The 16,864-nt window shown below is 52.4% G+C and overlaps 6 protein-coding genes across 6 annotated transcripts in view; 3 read left to right on the forward strand and 3 right to left on the reverse strand.

Moving 5' to 3' along the window:
* CNBG3140 (hypothetical protein) overlaps positions 1–507 on the forward strand; it is a gene marked incomplete at both ends in the record, with an annotated part of 2,452 nt that extends 1,945 nt beyond the window's left edge. Inside the window, 3 exons of the mRNA XM_769240.1 lie at positions 1–201; positions 265–372; positions 430–507. The exon at positions 1–201 is cut by the window's left edge and continues 183 nt beyond it. Of these exons, the coding sequence (XP_774333.1) occupies positions 1–201; positions 265–372; positions 430–507 (387 nt within the window). The remainder of the gene's footprint in view (positions 202–264; positions 373–429) is intronic.
* Positions 508–620: 113 nt separating this feature from the next.
* Positions 621–2,275, reverse strand: CNBG3150 (hypothetical protein; the record flags this gene model as incomplete). Its single annotated transcript, XM_769241.1, has 2 exons — positions 621–1,193; positions 1,250–2,275. The coding sequence occupies 2 exons, from the start codon at positions 2,273–2,275 to the stop codon at positions 621–623; spliced, it is 1,599 nt and encodes a 532-aa protein (XP_774334.1).
* A 914-nt stretch (positions 2,276–3,189) lies between these two features.
* CNBG3160 (hypothetical protein) lies at positions 3,190–5,956 on the forward strand (the record flags this gene model as incomplete). Its single annotated transcript, XM_769242.1, has 6 exons — positions 3,190–3,249; positions 3,309–3,403; positions 3,465–3,775; positions 3,824–3,894; positions 3,960–4,241; positions 4,292–5,956. The coding sequence occupies 6 exons, from the start codon at positions 3,190–3,192 to the stop codon at positions 5,954–5,956; spliced, it is 2,484 nt and encodes an 827-aa protein (XP_774335.1).
* Positions 5,957–6,240: 284 nt separating this feature from the next.
* CNBG3170 (hypothetical protein) lies at positions 6,241–10,316 on the reverse strand (the record flags this gene model as incomplete). Its single annotated transcript, XM_769243.1, has 7 exons — positions 6,241–7,474; positions 7,535–7,872; positions 7,928–9,610; positions 9,675–9,847; positions 9,902–9,955; positions 10,002–10,051; positions 10,099–10,316. The coding sequence occupies 7 exons, from the start codon at positions 10,314–10,316 to the stop codon at positions 6,241–6,243; spliced, it is 3,750 nt and encodes a 1,249-aa protein (XP_774336.1).
* A 130-nt stretch (positions 10,317–10,446) lies between these two features.
* On the forward strand, positions 10,447–14,485 carry CNBG3180 (hypothetical protein; the record flags this gene model as incomplete). The annotated part of the gene is made up of 6 exons (XM_769244.1): positions 10,447–10,848; positions 10,893–11,104; positions 11,174–11,360; positions 11,406–11,676; positions 11,731–12,629; positions 12,683–14,485. 6 exons carry the CDS (start codon positions 10,447–10,449, stop codon positions 14,483–14,485), a joined length of 3,774 nt encoding a protein of 1,257 aa, XP_774337.1.
* Positions 14,486–14,858: 373 nt separating this feature from the next.
* CNBG3190 (hypothetical protein) lies at positions 14,859–16,454 on the reverse strand (the record flags this gene model as incomplete). The annotated part of the gene is made up of 6 exons (XM_769245.1): positions 14,859–15,168; positions 15,240–15,671; positions 15,736–15,850; positions 15,903–15,971; positions 16,022–16,117; positions 16,214–16,454. 6 exons carry the CDS (start codon positions 16,452–16,454, stop codon positions 14,859–14,861), a joined length of 1,263 nt encoding a protein of 420 aa, XP_774338.1.
* Positions 16,455–16,864: the final 410 nt, after the last annotated feature.

Here is a 16,864-nt window from a genome sequence, read left to right on the forward strand (position 1 = left end):
CCTAAGGCTGGCAAGGTGATCCTCAATGTAGCATTCAACTCCAGCCTTGACCCTGCTCCCGTCTCCCCGTTCACTGTGGAAAGCCCTGCTTGGAGATTGTTGTCTGGAACCGTGAAGGGTGTTTATGCTACAAGACCTGGTGCTGAGGAGGCTGAGGCTGGGAGCGATGAGATTATTATGGCGCCCTCCATCTCGACTGGTGTAAGCATTTGTTTTCTCAATCCACTTTATCGTAGCTGATTTCTGACTTACGGGTCGAAATAGAACACCGACACTAAGCGATACTGGAACCTTACCAAGAATATCTACCGATTTGCTTATCAGATCGTGGGCCCTGGGTTCAATAATGTTCACACCATCGACGAGCACATTGTGAGTTCTAACTGTCTAGGGCAATCCAGATAACGCTGATAAAAATGGCGGCTGAAGGAGGCTGACGTCTTCATTGAGCAAGTCCGATGGTTCATGAACTTCATCGTCAACGTAGATGAGAGCGATGAAGTTTGATTCATAAATATTAAATTATGTATGATGGGAAAGATTCGACAGAAGAAATATTTACAAATGATAGTACAACAAAGAACGACATGAACAGAAGATATTCCAATTTATCATTCTGGCTACAATTTGTCCCTTTGCATCTCCCATAGCTGTAGCACTTTGGTGCCTTCCTCTCCCAGTTGCAAACTTCTCCCCTCAACGTTGCTTCCGATGGCCAAGCCTTCTGCGGCATAGACAGCGGCTAAAGTTCCAACCGGCACTGGCCTTCCGTTGTAGATCGCATGCTCTTCCCAAGCCGTTTCATCTGAAATTAATCGTCCCAACTTGACTGCGTCGTCATCATCAGTTCGGAATCTTGACCGACAGTGCACCAAGTCCCCGTATTTCCCAGCAAATTGCCTCACAACAATACCTTGAAATAACCTATCGTTCGCTTCTGGAAAGTGTAGTCGTTCGACTTCACATTTCCTGCTAAAGTCGCGTATTTGATAATTCGAATAGGTGGGACAATAGATAATCGTCAGGCGAGGAGCGGAGGAAAGCTGGGGGAGGCCGACGGTGGTAAGATGCTGAATGGTACTCAGTCGGGGGTATAAATACTCTTCCCAGCGGTAGTCTGTATCTGTAAAGTACAGAGATACTTTGATTTGATATTTTTGCAGGTTGGGAAGCGGTGGTATTAGATAATCATTCTGGTGGGGTGTGTTAGTCACGGATACAAAGTACAATTGTCCTGCATCATGCTTACTGTGCAAATCCTAGTTTTCAGTTCTGTCACGTTCCACAGCACTGAAAGCTCCCCCACACTTTTAAATCCATCTAATTCGCATAGAGCGTAGAAACAATTGGAAGAGATCTCAAGCTTTTTCAAGAGAGGCAAACGCGATAGACGATCGAGAATGGATTCATCTAGTAACGAAGCCTTGGCAGGCTGCCAGCTCAGGTTCGAGTCTCTGAGCGCCACATGTTCCAAATTCGGTGCGCTGGCTATGATAGCGGTCAAAGCCGCAGTGATAGAGTTATCCATCTCCTGTATAATAATTTTTCGCAGGCATGGTAGTTCTGGGATGATGGGAACTTTATCCTCAGCCGAAATGTTTCTTATCAAGTGCATATCTGTGCTGATAGTCAGGGACACGAGATTAGGGGCGGCCTGAAGCATGGCCGAAACTAGCGCTGCCCAGTTCTCATTATCAATATAAAGCTCGACGTGCTTGAGAGCCGTAAGTGGTCGACGAAGACCTCTCATTATGTGAAGAATAGAGGTGAAACGTGGAAGGTGGGGAGGACGAGGGGCCATACGATAGAAGCCTGAACGTGGGGTAGGGAAGTCAATATGCAAGATTTCGAGCACTGGTGAAATGTCGTTCAATAGATCAATGAGGTTTAGAGGTACTTTGACTTCGAGTTGGAGGTCGAGCTCTCGCAAATAGGTCTGACGCCAATCCACCCGCCTAAGGTTATCTATCATACCTTGAACCAAGATTCTTGAGCTATTGATCCAAGCTTTGGGGCTGATCCGGAGATCATTGAGGACACTGGCTCTTTCCCTCTCATTCAAGTTTCCGGCGACTAAAGACGCAGTATTTTCCACAATATGAAAACGTGTGAGGGAAAGCGTTTTCCATATTAAGGATTCGGATGGTTTCTGGAACGCACGAGCGGTTCGAGCAAAATTGGTGGCCGACCGTTTGTCCAGAAAAGACGCTATTTTGAAGAGGAGCTCGGAGGGAAGGTCAACCAGGCCGGGGGCCCGGTCCAGCTCGTAAACCATTCTGTAGACGGCGAAGCAGTCGAATATTCCAAGGTGTATTGCAGGACTGAGGATGAGTTATCCGTCAAGCTAAAGTTGAAAAGGGAGGCATGCGTGAGGCGATCAAAAGAAGAAAGGAATTATTTGCGTCCAGCCATCCAAGATGCATGCGATTTCCGAGATGTATTTGAAAATTCGACAAAGGAGCGGAAAGACTTCGTGATTGAGTTGGGCTATTCCTTTCGTTCCGCCCATGATTATTGCAGGTCGATGAACTATAATGGCGTTCGTCATCGGTCTAACTTTCCGGATTCGTGGCTAGCGAATGGCGTCAGGATCACGACGGGACTTGGAAGAATACCATTAAAAGCCATGTCTTGAGTTTCTGCGCGGCACTGAAGCGGATCGAGTAGAGAGACTGCACGGAAAGAACGATGAATGAACAGCACGCATATGAAGACATATTCTGGGCCCATTATATTTACGTAAGACTAAGAGTTGACAATGTTCGCGGGCCTAATCTTAAGAAAATAAAGAAGGAAAGGCGCCTGCATAAAAAAGTCGCGTGCCTAATCTGATCCTCCTCATGAGCGGTGAGCGCCGTCGGTAGGTCTCACAATGATTCTTCTGTCCCAAGTCGTCCACAACAGCTATACAACGCACAGCTTATTCTTCCAGCGGTGCTTTCCGGCCCGGCTTTCCTTCCAGCCACCATCTATACTTCCATACAACGCACTGCAAGTGCCCATACAAACGATAGCCCTCTCATCCAGCGTACAGGCAGCTGCTCGGCGATCCACAATCTCCTGGTTGCTCTATGGACTGTGTGATCGGTTGTCATTTTGTTAACACCTTCATCTGTAAGAATTGTTTGGTACTGCTGAGGATGTAGCTGATTCACTTGCCCTTTCAGATCTCCATATATTCTCCATAAGATGAGCACCCCTATAGAACCCAAAGAGCTTGGCACGTTGATCGTGGTGGTGGGCAAGGCTGTAGGTCGTTTTCGGAAGTTGTATTGCTGGTGTAGAAACTGTCTGACCTTATTGCGTAGAGAAATCTACCCAACAAGTCTCGTTTTGGCAAACAAGATCCGTTTTGTACCGTCATCGTCGGTGAAGAAAAGCAAAAAACGAAACCTATTAAACGGTACGTCGTCTTGGCATTATCATAGTGTCCATGGTAAAGACTCATATCTCCATTATCACAGAGGCGGACAGCACCCAGAATGGGATGAAGAATTCCGTTTTGCCATCTTGGAGGACGTGGAAGACGTCGTTCAACGGTCAGAGTCGCAGTCGGAATCCCTCAATTCATCCCTAAACGGCAAGCCCTTGCCAGTCCCGGATGATCCTGGAGTAATAACAACTGCGGCATTGGCGAGCAAGAGCAGGAAGATCAAGAAGAAGGGAGGGAAAAGTATGAAGGTCGCGTGCTTTGCCGATGATGCAAAAGAGCCGGAATTGATTGGAGACTGTGTGGTTAGCCTTGAGGACGTGTTGAAGAAGGGAGAGGTTGATGGTGAGTATCTTGCACATCTGCATCAACGCAGAGCTGACCCTATTGCAGACTGGTATGATTTTCAGTACAAGGAAAAATATAGCGGCGAAATCTATCTTGAGCTCACTTTCTTCTCCAATGTACGTTTGACATCATCCTTGACTGCGCAGAAGTGGACACATTCACTGAACGGGCCCTCTTACAGGAAGCGCCCCCAGTGAAAAGAAACGTGCCTCGTCCATCTATACCAAGATACGGTCCCCCTAGCCTTAACGGTTCAAATTCGTCCATGTCCTTCGGCTCCACGGCTGGGAAAGGCGCGTTACCACAGCTGAGTTCAGGGAGTATCTCAGGTGCCAATCTATATATACCCCCTTATGCCCCTCAAGCTGCTAGGGTACCATCGCCTGCCTCTCAGCCTGGGCAATCAACCAGCTTTGCTGATCTTGGATTACCCTCCGGGCATAGGAAAAGCAGCCCCTTACCTGTACGTTTACTTCAAACCGGCGTAGAGACGTGGTCTGACGGCACGCTTAGCCCATTCAACAGGCGCAACATGGCTATCAGCCATCGTTTTCTTCATCACTGTCCGTCAACAGTCGGGCCTCTGTTGACGTACTCACCCGGCCGATGTCGTCGATGTCTCTGAATCCTTCTGTGAACAGTTTTTCGATGTCATCTGCACCTGCACCTTCTGCACCTTCGTCAAGTTATGGTCATAGCCACCGTCACTCGTTCGGTGGCAGTTCCGAGGCACCTTGGGGATCTGTGTTACCTCATTCTGGGTATGCTCCTGCACCTACACCACACCTTAGGCCTATATCGACTCAGTCCATAGGAGCTGGTTCAGAAGCTCCATGGGGGTCTATGCTTCCTCAATCTCATCCAGCACCAGCACCTACACCTCATCCTCGGCCCATGTCAACAAATGACGCTTTAACGGGGGAGCAGACCATGAGAATGGAGGCGGATAGATTGAGAACCGCTGCAACGCCGATGCTTAGACCGTCGTCAGGCATGTCACATGGTGCTGCGCCTGCCAGTCTAGCGCCTCCTGTGGCTCCAATATCAGCTCCGTCACCGCAGGATAGTCGCATAACATCTACAATCCCCGAGTCTCTTCGCCCAGCTGGTCCTCCCCAACCCCATCAACACTACTCCCAACCGCCTCCACCATTTACTTCCAATCAATATCATGGTCAGCCTCCGACACCGGCGCCACCTTTACATTCCCACTCTGCTGGCTCCATAAGTCCTGTGGCGACTACCTTGGGACATTACCAGGTACCCTCTTCCTCCTTCAGTGGTCTTGCTCAACCGCCTGGCGATTCAAGGAGAGCATCCAGCCCGGGTCCAGGATATTACGCTCAGCAATCTGCGGGGCAATTTCAACCTCAATGTCAAGTGAACGGTGCATATGGAAGTCCGGTAGGTGGTAATGGGTACGGTCAACGGGAGGGGTATTCTACGCCTACCAGAAGCAATATTTATCCGGTACCGCCTGCACAAGATCACCAACAGTCACCGCCGTCATCCCAAGGTTACTATCCTCCACAGCCGCCGCAAACCCCTCAGTCCTACCCTCCGCAGTCGTCCCCAACGCCACAACCGTATTATCAGACACTTCCTCCTGCTCATCAGCAGCAACCACCTCTACCTCCCGCACCTCCGCAAAGTTATGCTTATTCACAGTCCTCGGTTTTGCCTCACAGGCAGCCGTCGCCGGTGCCACCCCCTCCGCAGCCTCAGACGAATGAGAGCGGATACGTCCCCTGGTATCAGCAGACTCAATCAGCGCAGCCACAACCTCAATCCCATACACCATACCCTCAATCCCATACACCGCAACCTCAATCCCATACGCCACTACCTCAATCCCATACGCCACTACCTCAGTCTCATACACCATTACCTCAGTCTCATACACCACTACCTCAATCCCATACACCACAACCTCAATCTTATCCCTATGCACAACAGCCTTACGGACAGCAGCCACAACATCAGGATCAGCAGGCTTATCACCTACTACCTCCTGCACCGCAATATTCTCAACCACTTCCACCTCCCCCACCTGTGCCCGAAAGGCGCCCACAGCCCCAGGCTCCAGCGCCTCCTCCTTCCAGGCCATCATTTGGGTATTACCCTTCAGATGAGTTGTATCTGCAAAGGCAAGAAGGTCGGGACCCTTACGGGAGATGAGAAGAGTAATGTAATGTAATAACAAATAGATGAATGCAAGGCACTGATTTTGCCCACATTGAAAAAAAGACCAGCTTATTTAGCCTCATGTTAGACTACGAAAGTAGCGGGGGAAGCAGAATCATGAAAAGGTGTACTGAAGGTCATCTACCTCGCCGCCGGCATCTATGAAAAAAAATGATCATTTATAATTGAAACAGTAATTAGTGCATCATACCAAGTATATGCCTATGCACATAATGAAATATATTATACATCACTTATCGTCATATTATTAGTTCTACTCAATGACCCCGACGTTTCCATCCTCCATTGTTATTTCCATTCCCTCTCTCATTCCTCCATCTTTGCCCTTGGCGTTGACCTTGCCTGTGTCCTTGCTCTTGCTGACGATTCTGATTTGGATGGCGTCTATCTTCCTGCGGCGGCCTACCTCCCTGAGCTGCTTGAGCGCCAGGCGGGAGTGGAGGTCTAGGCAAGGGCCCCGGTCCCGGTGGTCCCCGCGGCCCCGGCGGACCCGATGATCCTAGTGGATAAGCATACGCCCCTCCACTTCCTCTCCGGTACGGCGGCGACCCATACCCATGCGTCATTGCCGGCCCTTGAGGTGGCGTCGGTATGTATCCATAAGGTGGGGGACGGTAGCCCCCTGGGGGTGGTGGAAGTGTAGGTGGAGGAGGTGGAAGACGCTGATTGAGGTGATTAGTTTGTAGATGCTGCGGGGGTCGGGGGAGAGTAGGAGGAGAATTGGATACACCAGTTCCAGTTCCGAGTGGGGTAGTTCCTCCAGGAGGGAAAGGGGGTGTACCAACTTGCGCCCCTCCATGGACTCCTGGCAAGTTTGGCAACCCGGGCAACCCGGACAATCCAGGTAGTCCAGGTAGGCCGAGAGAAGACGGGTTAAGACTAGCCATGAGTTGCTGGAGCTTTTCATTCTGAATGACCCCTTGTCCCGGTCCTGATGATTGTGATTGTGCAGATGCAGGTGATAACGGGTGTACGGATGGACGGGAGGAAGAGATGGACGGCGAAGCACCGTGGCCAGGGGGGATAAAGGCCGGACGGGGGATACGAGGACCACGAGGGTCATGCGGGGGCGTCTGACTCTGGCTCTCGCTTCTAGCTTGCGGTCGGCCCTCCTTTTGCACCTGTGTCTGTGTTTGTATCTGCCGTTGCGCACTGGCACTACCATTCGCACTTGCACTCGTGCTGACACTCCCGTTCCGTCTCTTACTCCCAACAAAAACGCCCAACCACACACTCCCCACTTTCCCATTTTCTTTTCCCTGCGCAAGATCTCCGCCTGTGCCATCTTCGTTTCCCGCTGATCGACCGTTGAGCACATCCAGCCCGTCAACCAATTCACAGAATTCCGGTAACGCATCCCCCGGTCGGAGGGGGATGAGATACAGTTCTTTAAATGTATTCTGCACTCCTTCTGTTGTAGATGGGGATAATGATGCTGGTGGTGGGGGTGGAGGGCCTTTGGGGCCGTATGGGAGGTAGATTGCGTGTCGGCTGGGAGGTGGATTTGGTATTAGCTTATGAAGATGGCCAGCAAAAAAATAAAAAACCTACTCTCGTTCAACATGGTACCCCACCAATCGTTCCCATTCCCTTTTTTCTCCCTCTGTTTGTCCGTCACCCTCGCCATGAGCATAAGGTTTCCCAAAAGTAAACAAGACGCAGATCAACTCTTTCCCGGGGTTCAATCTCATATCGCTCAGATACTGTACCGATGCCTTGGTGGGTACACGCCCTGTTATCTCTATCGTCGAGTTTGGCAAGAGGGCTGTCCATGGGGGATGTATTTGGGTGTGTGATTGTGTGAAATTAGAAGAAGAAGAGGGGTGGGGGGTGAGGAGACGGAGGGCGATGGAAGGCCGGAGAGAAGATGGCACGGCGGGGTTTGTGATCTGTCGACTGTTTTTAGTTTTGGAATATCAAGTTGCACAAAAGAAATAACTTTACCCAACCAGACCATTCAATAGGCCGTTCCATCAACTCTTCCCATTTCTTCTTCTGCTGGTTTTCTCCTTTTCCTTCCTCACCTAGTCCTTCCTCCTCTTCTCGATTTTCGATCTCTGCCTCTTGATCAACACCATCTCCGTGACCACCTGCACCATCGGCAGCAGCAGCGGCGTCGACTTCACCGGTATAATCCAACTCGTCCAAATCCATCTCTCCCGATCCATAACCCAGATCCAAATCCAAATCCAAATCCAAATCCAAATCCCCTTCCCCTTCCCCCGCACCTCCCCCGACACCGCCAACATCACCGACACTACCAGCAATAGCTTGATCACTCAAATCCAACTTTTTCGGCTTTCGTTCCAAACGACCACCACCACCACCACCACCACCTTGATCATTCCCGCCACCCTGAAGGTTGGACGCCCCCCATGCAGAGGTTAGCTCAAACGCCGGTTTGGCGGGCTCGGTCTTGAAAGGTGTGGATGTAGGTGTAAGTGTGGATGTGGATGTAGATGTGCGGCGGTGGTGTGGGATGGCGGTAGATGGGATGGTGGGTGAACGACTTGGCTCGTGTTTGATTGTATCTTTAATACTTTTGACATCTTTGCTCAATGAACCGTCGTCTGGATGTACACTATCACGCTCCACCTCACTCTCTCTTCGCTCTCTTTGCTCATGCTCGCGCTCACGCTGTTCGCTACGTTCCCGCTCCTCCTCTTTCCTAACCTCCCACATCTCCTTCTCCCTCGTATCCTCCAACTGCTCCAACCCATCCCTGCCCGCTCTCACCCCGCCGCCTCCTCCACTCATCATCTCCCTCTCCCTCTCTCGCTCTTCCCTCGTCTTCACCGTCGACTCTAACACCGCTTGCTTTGCCCGCTCCATCTCTTCCAGCTGAGCTGCCGATGCTAAATCGGATGCGGAGAGGAGGGCGAGGGCGGTGGGCTGGAGGGAGCGAGAGAGGATGGATTGAAGGAGGGAGGGGCGGAGGATGTGTTTGTTTTTGGTGAGAGAGCTGGTGAGGAGGTTGAACTGGGTCTTGTACCGCGTTCCAGCGGATTCTTTGGCGGCAGCGCCGGCGCCGGTGGTGGCGGTGGCGGAGGAAGTGGTGGTGGTAGTGGAAGCGGTAGATGGGTGGATATCTTTAAACGCTTGGAACATGGCGCGCTCGACATCGGCGGCATAACGGGCGGATTCTTCTTCAGTGAGCGGATGGGAGGAAGGTGGAGAGGAGAAGAGGGTGTGGAAGAGAAGTGTTAGTTTGGAGAGAACGTACTGTCGGATTGGGGGGAGGGTGTTGGCCTGGACGTGTTTGGTTTCGGGCTGTGGATGGGATTGGGAGATGGATCTGGATTTGGATTTTGGTTTTGGTTTGGGTTTGGGTTGAGTGGAAGAGCTGGAGGGAAGAGAGGGTTTTTCGTCGCCTCTTTGTACGTTTGTTGATTTGGACGGCACACGAGGTCGGGGACGAGGGCGTTTACGGGACGGTCCTGAAGCGTTTGAAGCTGCGTCCGAGTCCGAGTCTGGGTGTCGTGGATTCGAGTCTGAGCTCGAGGCTGAGACGGAAGCCGAGTCAGAGTCATGGGCCGAAGAGGTTGCCATGACTTTATCCCCATCGTCGTCGTCGTCTTCTCCGTCTCCAGTTCCATCGCCATCCTCTCCGCCTCGACTCGTCTCGGTCTACAATACGACATATATCAGTTCCGGGGTTCTTTGGCCGCAGCTTTTGATATGTCACACTCGCCTTGGATTTTCGTTTTGCCAGTATACTCTTCTTTTTCTGATCCTCGTGCTTGCTCTTGCCTTTTCCATCGCTTGGTCGTGGCTTGATTATCTCCTGCACACCGGCACCAGCAGGACCAAGTTCAAGCCCAGGCGGCGGAGACGGTGACGGGAAAGACGCTATATCGTAGGAATCTACCCGCCGACCAAGCATGAGTCCCATTGTCCTTGTGTCTTTGATAAACTTACATGTGGTGTACTGGTCGGGATTTGAGAGAGTACATGACGGACAGACATACTTGTCTTTTCACAAGCGTTAGCGCTTTTACGTGTGGACCAGGAGACGTACGGATTTTCTCTGCATCGTCCTCTGCGAGATTGATGCATTTAAAATGGAACCTGCCGACGAGTCAGCCGGGAACAGCGGGACAAGGAGAGCGACGCACCAGTCGCTGCAGACATCGCACTCTATCATCGGCCCTGACGTATCCTGTTTGCATACACAGTACGACCGGTGTTTGGGCTTGCTCTTGGGCCGTGGCCTTGGGATCTTGGCGGGGGAATCGAGCTGCTGCTCGAGGTAGCGCTTGGTATCTTCATGCTCGAGTGCCCGCTGGGACTTTTGCCGTGGACGTGACGACGTTCTCGGTGGGTCTGTCGACATGGCGAGTGATATACGGATACAGCGATGGAAAGTGGAAAGAGAAGAGTGGAAAGTGGAGAGGCGGGATTTGTTTATTTTTCCATCTCCTCTTTCCACCGCATCTTTCCACCGCTCTATACATCGTGTCCTCATGGCGAAAAACAACAAGGCGGCGACGAAAGCAACACACCCGCCACCACCGCCGGGCGACTCGCTCACGACGGACCCGCTGCCCACCGTCACCGTCAACAACGCCAACGTCGCCGAGATCAAGTCCGCGCTGGACGACATTGTCAGGAAATACCTCCTCGACCAGTCCTTCACGCCGTCGCTCCTGCACCCGACCGTCCACCTCGCCCTCGGCTATACGTCCGTGGTGCTCGCGCTCTCGTCTGTGGCGTACTCGCTGCGTGTGAGCTTTGACGACAGCAAGCCGGTGCTGTGGGCCGCGGTGGTCGGGTACTGCGTGCTGCAGACCGCACTGTGGGCGTGGAAGCGGTGGGTGGAGAAGGACGAGGTGTTCAGAGGCAAGCGGCGCCGGATGGTGAAGCGTGTAAGTGGTGTGCATGCGCAGCAGACGGCGCTGACGGTGTGCAGATCGAGACGGACCACCTCCAGGTCGTCACCAGCAGCCCGCTCGCTGCCCCCGGGCCCAGCTACGCCGTCCACCTCGCGCTCTCCACCACGTCCAACAACGGCAAGTCGCTCATCCACAAGTCCCGCGTCGTCGTCTCCAGAGGTGTCGGCGAGTTTGTAGACGACGACGGCGGCGTCGAGGAGGGCGAGGTGAAGCGCTGGCTCGCGGGTGTGCTGGCGGACGCTGGGCTTGTGGGCGTCGACGACGGGCTCAAGGAGTAGAGGGATATGCATGTATATAGTAACGCATTCTGCACTATGCAACTGTTGTCGCCGTCGCCGTCGCCAACGTCGTCGCGGCTCTTCGTCTTCTCGTCCACATCTTGTTTTCCACTTTGCACTCTTCGTCGCACCATGCCAGATCCAGCGTTGCTCGAGGCAAAGCAGCTGCTCTCCTCTGCCATCGCTCCCAACGCCTCCAAAGACGCCGTACGCTGCCCCGCCGCGCTGCTTCTCCGCTGACCTCCCACGCAGCGCCGAAAATTCCACACCCTGCTCATCGCCCTGCCCACCTCGCCCTCCGCGACCTACGAGTCCAAGTCCTTCTTCGGCACCCTCGTCCACAAGTGCTTTGCAGAGTTCGAGGACCTCCAGGACCCGGCCATCGATGCGCTCCTCGACCTGTGCGAAGACGACGATGAAAAAATTCGCATTATCGGTATCAAGGCCCTCGGACCCACAGCGAGGGCCGATCCGAGGTGGGTGAGGGGCAATACGGGTGTCCTGCTCCAGCTCTTGGCCAGCCGTGCGTGTACTCGTGTCGTACTGTGGAAAACAGCTAACTATGGATCTGCAACAGAGGACCAAGAACTAAAGTACGTCCGCGAATCCCTCCATACCCTCCTCTCCGTCTCGCCCGCCGACGTCTTCTCCGTCATGGCAGACGACTGCCGTGGGTCTGAAGAAGAAACAGGTGCTTCCCGTCAAAACATTCTGAAATTCCTCTCCCCGTCCTCCGCTGACCCCTCTACCGGCATCTCGCTCGATACTCGTCGGGCGCTGTTGGAGTCTGGGAAACACACAGATGTGGAGGATGTTTTCCGGGAAGAATTCCTCAGTGTCGTCTCCCAGCACCAGCATGGGCAAGGAGGGATGGGCAAAGACGAAAAGATGACGATCCTCAATCTGGTTATACCCCTCTCCACCGTCACCGGCCAAAACGCAACCACGCCCACCGTCAAACGGGTGTCACACCTCATCATCGATCTCGTCCCACCGGGTTCGCCCGCAAAAGAGGTACAGCCTGTCGTGCAGTTGTTCAACACATTCATCTCCTCCCTTACTCTCGCCCCTTTCCCCGCTCAGCAGAGAAGAGAAAACGTGCTAGACCCAAGAGTGCCCATCACGTTCTTTGCAAAACACGGTCAAGCGACAACCCAACTAGCACTGGGGAATGACGTGCCGTCCAGAAACATGGTGGAGGGGTTGAAACTGTGGGTCGAAGAGGCTTTACGTGGAGGTGCAAAAGGTGGAGACGGAGAAGAAGAGATGGACGTGGAAACGGTGAGGGAAAAGGTCGTCAAGCAAATCTTACCCGCTCTCTTGGCAAGTCCCCTCTCCCTAGTTGTATATCTGACACTGACTCTATGTCTCGGACCGCAGAACGCATCCAAAGCGTTTACATATAACAGGACCCTCGAAAAGGCAGGAGAAATGTTTGAGATTCTGTTCTACACCGTCTATCTGTTCTCTACCAACGTACGTCCCGCCTACTGAAATGTTTTTTTTACTGATCTCTTTTTCTTGAACAGCCAACAGACCGCCGAACAACGTTCATCCCGCCATACGTCCAAGACGAACTACGTGCCCTCGCACAACAGGCTTTCGGACTCGCGTCTCGTGCGCGGAATATGCCAGGCGCAGGAGCGGGTGCAAAGTGGGGCGTTATACGTGATTTACTCGAGGTATTGACCCTGCGCAAACCTCTCCCTGGAGCGGGAGAAGGGATCGTACCTACTTGGAAATACTCCCAAGTCCCAATACAAGTACAACCACAAACCCAAACACAAACGCCTACGCCCAGAGTTTCTGGTACAACGCCGGGGGAGATGAGACGACCCCCGCCTCAAGGTCCTCGTGCTTCTCTCCGCGATGGGCGTGAGCGTGGGGGTGAACGCGAGTTTGAATCGTATAGAGATAGGGGGCAGAGACAGTATCCACTTCATTTTGAACCTCGGCGTGCGCAGGGTCATACACACTACCCCCAGCGAGAACGGGAACAGGAACGGGAGAGGGAGAGGGAAAACAAAAACAAGGAAGAAAGACGTCCTGGCGCGAGACCTGCTACACCCCCGCTTCCTTCTCTTCCTCCTGCACCTGCGCCAGCACCAGCACCAGCATCTGCTCCTTCTGCTTCTGTACCTCCCATACCCTTGGAGCCTTTTGCATCTGCATCTACGTCTGCGTTTCCGGCCGCATCTCCGGGGACGGGCTTGAACATCCGTTCAAACACTACAACCGCTGCCGCCGCGACGGACGGTGGAACGGGCATATCGATAAACGGAGCAAACAAAAGGCGGAGGGAAGTTGATACAGGGTCCGATTCTGCTCGTCCTAGGGTAGGGGATGAAAATGGAGATGGAGATCGGGATGCGGATGCGGATCGGGATAGCGATTGGGATGGCGGAAGAGAGAAGAAGAAGGGTAGGAATGATATTGATAAAGATGGGAGAAAAGGGGAACGCAGGGAAGGCACCGAGACGTCAACGTCGATGGGGACGGTTGGAGCTGGTGCGGCATTGTTAGCTCGTATCACAGGCGGAAGGGGGAGAATGCATACTCCCCCTATGGCGCAATCCCAGCCCCAGCCCCATCCTCAGGATCTACAAACCCAACAGCAGCAACCAAAGTTATCGCTCCGCGACCGACTCGGTCCATCAGTCACTCCTTCCCCAGCCCATAGTGACGGCAAGGTCAACATCCCAAGCTCAGTGGGGATGGGACATATTTCAGCGCTTGATAGACTTGCCTTGGGTAAGCTTGCTGCTTCATCACCCGTTCCCGCAGCTGCGGCTACGGCTCGCAGTGGTATGACGACGGAGACAAACAAGCCCGCACAGATCAGTTCATTGAATATCGCTGGGATCGCCAGTGCAGCCCAAACACAAGGCCAGGCCCAGTCCAAGGACAACGCCGCCGGGCAAGGGAATGGTACAGACCAAACCTCCATGTCCACAACGAAAAGTATCAAAATCCGACGTGACAACCGTCCTCCCCCCACCACCCTCTTTCACCGCAACTATTCTTCCAACAACAATATTGAGATATGGGGATCAAGGGGTGAGGATGAAAAAGAAGAAGAGGAGGAGGAGGAGGATGAACCGGTAGTAAAGAAAGGAAGGGGGTTTGTAGAGAAGCAAGAGGATGTGGTGATGTTTGAACCTCCAAAGGAAAGTGGATGGGGGACAGCATTTCGTCAGTCTAGTGCGGGGGGTCATGGAGGAGGCCAAGGGGTGTGGCGAGCATCTGCCCACCGAGGAGGAGGCGTTGGGCCTGGCGCCGGGTCAGGAATGGCGAGAGGTATGTTTGGGGCTCGGGGTGCTGCGAGGCGGTAAGCGGGGTTTGAATAGTTTGGATTATTAGGAATACTACAGTATATTTTTTTTTTACTTATATGAGTCATCTGAAGATTTCAGATGTAGGAGAAGGGATGAGACGACCAGATTTTGCTCTTCTTTTCTCCGCCCCTTCTAATCATTGGGTTTCATCGTAACATGTATGAAATAAAAACAAAACCATATCTGAAAAATTACACGTATACACGCTGTAGAAATAAATATGATGACTGCCTGATACCCTTTATTTCAATATGAAGATGTTATACCAGCCCATAACCCCCAAAAAAAGCCTAGCTATCCACATTTCCCTTCATATTCCAATCCCATTTACAGAAAAAAAAGAAAAAGTACCACACACCACAAACTTAGATTACGCCTTGCTTTCTCCCCCTCTCGCCTGCTTTGACTTTTCCACCTTTGCCTGATTCGTCTTGGCCACCGCATAAACAATCCCACTTACGCCTCCAACCAGAATAGCGCTCACATTCCCAAAGTTAACCGGGTCCCCAAAGAACAAGATCCCGCTAGCCGCGACGGGGAGCTTGTTCAGAGCGCCGACAAGGGAGTATGTCGTCGCGCCGCAGATACGGACGCACCAGGCGGTAGAGTAAGAGATAAAGACGGCGGCGGCGCCGGAAAAGGCGATAGCGGAGAGAAGGAAGGCTCGGCCTTCTTCAGGGCTGTAGTGGTAGGTGATTGTTAGTCTGAGGAAGCTGGAAAGAAAAAAGAAAAAAAAGAAAAAGGGACGTACAAGTTGCGGGAGAAAGAGGCAGCACCCCAGTCTTCGATGATGAGAGAAAAGACAAACAAAACAGGGATGGAAAGCAAGTTGTTGTAAAACATTGAATCCCAGTCTTTGAATCCAGTCACCTTGATACGTTTCCTCATAAAAAGAACATAGCCGGCCGAAGCCAAGCAGTTGATAAACATCCACAAGTAACCCACGTTCATCGTATCCATCACGCTAATACTTGAAAGAGGAACATCGGCGCCAGAGATGGGGTCCACAACGGCGACACCGGCTGATAATTTTGACAGGGTGGTGGAGATGTCGGCCCATGCAGCGATGACGGATGAACCGACCATGAGAAAGAATGAACAAAGAGTGAGAGGAGTGACGTGCCCGCCAAACCAAATGACTTCGCCATAGGCGATGAGGATGATGGTAAGGTTCTTGAAGATTCTGTCGTGATTTGGTTTAGTTGATTGCTTCGTATTGGTGAGATACGGGGCAGGAGGATACTTACGTGTAGACAGGGATTGAGAGGAACTGGAGCGATTTAGAACCAGTGTAAATCACGGCGACGAGAAGGGACGACACTGGGAACCACGCTTTGGCATCGTTCATGTCCCAGTCACGGACTGTTGAAGGGTCAGCTTGACGTAATGGAAGGAAGATGAGGGAATGCCGTACAGTTGATGACGCCTATGCGCTTGGCGAGCCATACACACGCAACACAGACGAACGATTGTATAGCAAGGACTATCCAGCGGTCAGTATCAGAGAAAACAATGATTCCGGGATAGACTCACGCAAAAACGTCATTGTAAACTGTCGACCAGATACCACAAACTTGTTCACAACGGTCATCATAATCGATGCAACACAGTAGCTCAGGATCGGCAGTACTACCCTCATCTGTCAGCACCATCGACGAATGATGAGCTCCAGGTCAAGTGTCGAGCGACATCACTCGGCACTCCCGCCCGGAATTTATCACTCACCAGTAGTGCTCGCGGGCATGCATACCTCCTCCTTCTTGGCCTTTTCCACACCGTCCTGTGCTTTCAACAACGCCTCCTGTACTTCACGCTCTGCCCTCAGCCTCTCCTTCTCATCCTTCGCACCATGTCCTCCGGGGGAAGACGCGTCGTACGCGGCAGAGGCGAGGTTGGTATACGAGCCTCTAGGAGAGAGACCCAGAGGGGTGTGTGGGCGGGAAGAGGAGGGGGTGTAGGAGGCCATGGCTTGGGCGTGGATAGAGGAGAAGAAAAGAAATGAAAAAAAGAGGTGTTTTCGAAGAAAATATATACATTCGGCTCCCTTTTCGTAGCTAGTCAGGAACAAGGTTTTGAGGTGTTCGGATCTTTCCGCTGGAGGTCCGTGCCTCTCCCGTGCCTGAAAAGTAAACAGCCGAACAAGGAAATATTCTTTGATCCGTGTTTGTCTTTTTTGCTGGAACCGTTTTGGGCCTGCGGTATAATAGTCATCGTCCGGATGCATCCCCAAAGAACGATGGATACAGGTCTCCTGAGACCCAGATCATGATCATGCAGTAATTGGGGCTTCGCGATTCCAGCATTCAGTTCAGGACACGTTAGCATGTCATTCCCCCCTCACTTTTCCTGGTCATGACGTCCGAGGATTGTAAGATC

The sequence above is a fragment of the Cryptococcus neoformans genome, chromosome 7 (assembly GCF_000149385.1).
Source record: "Cryptococcus neoformans var. neoformans B-3501A chromosome 7, whole genome shotgun sequence".
In the NCBI taxonomy this organism is placed as follows: Eukaryota; Fungi; Basidiomycota; class Tremellomycetes; order Tremellales; family Cryptococcaceae; genus Cryptococcus; species Cryptococcus deneoformans.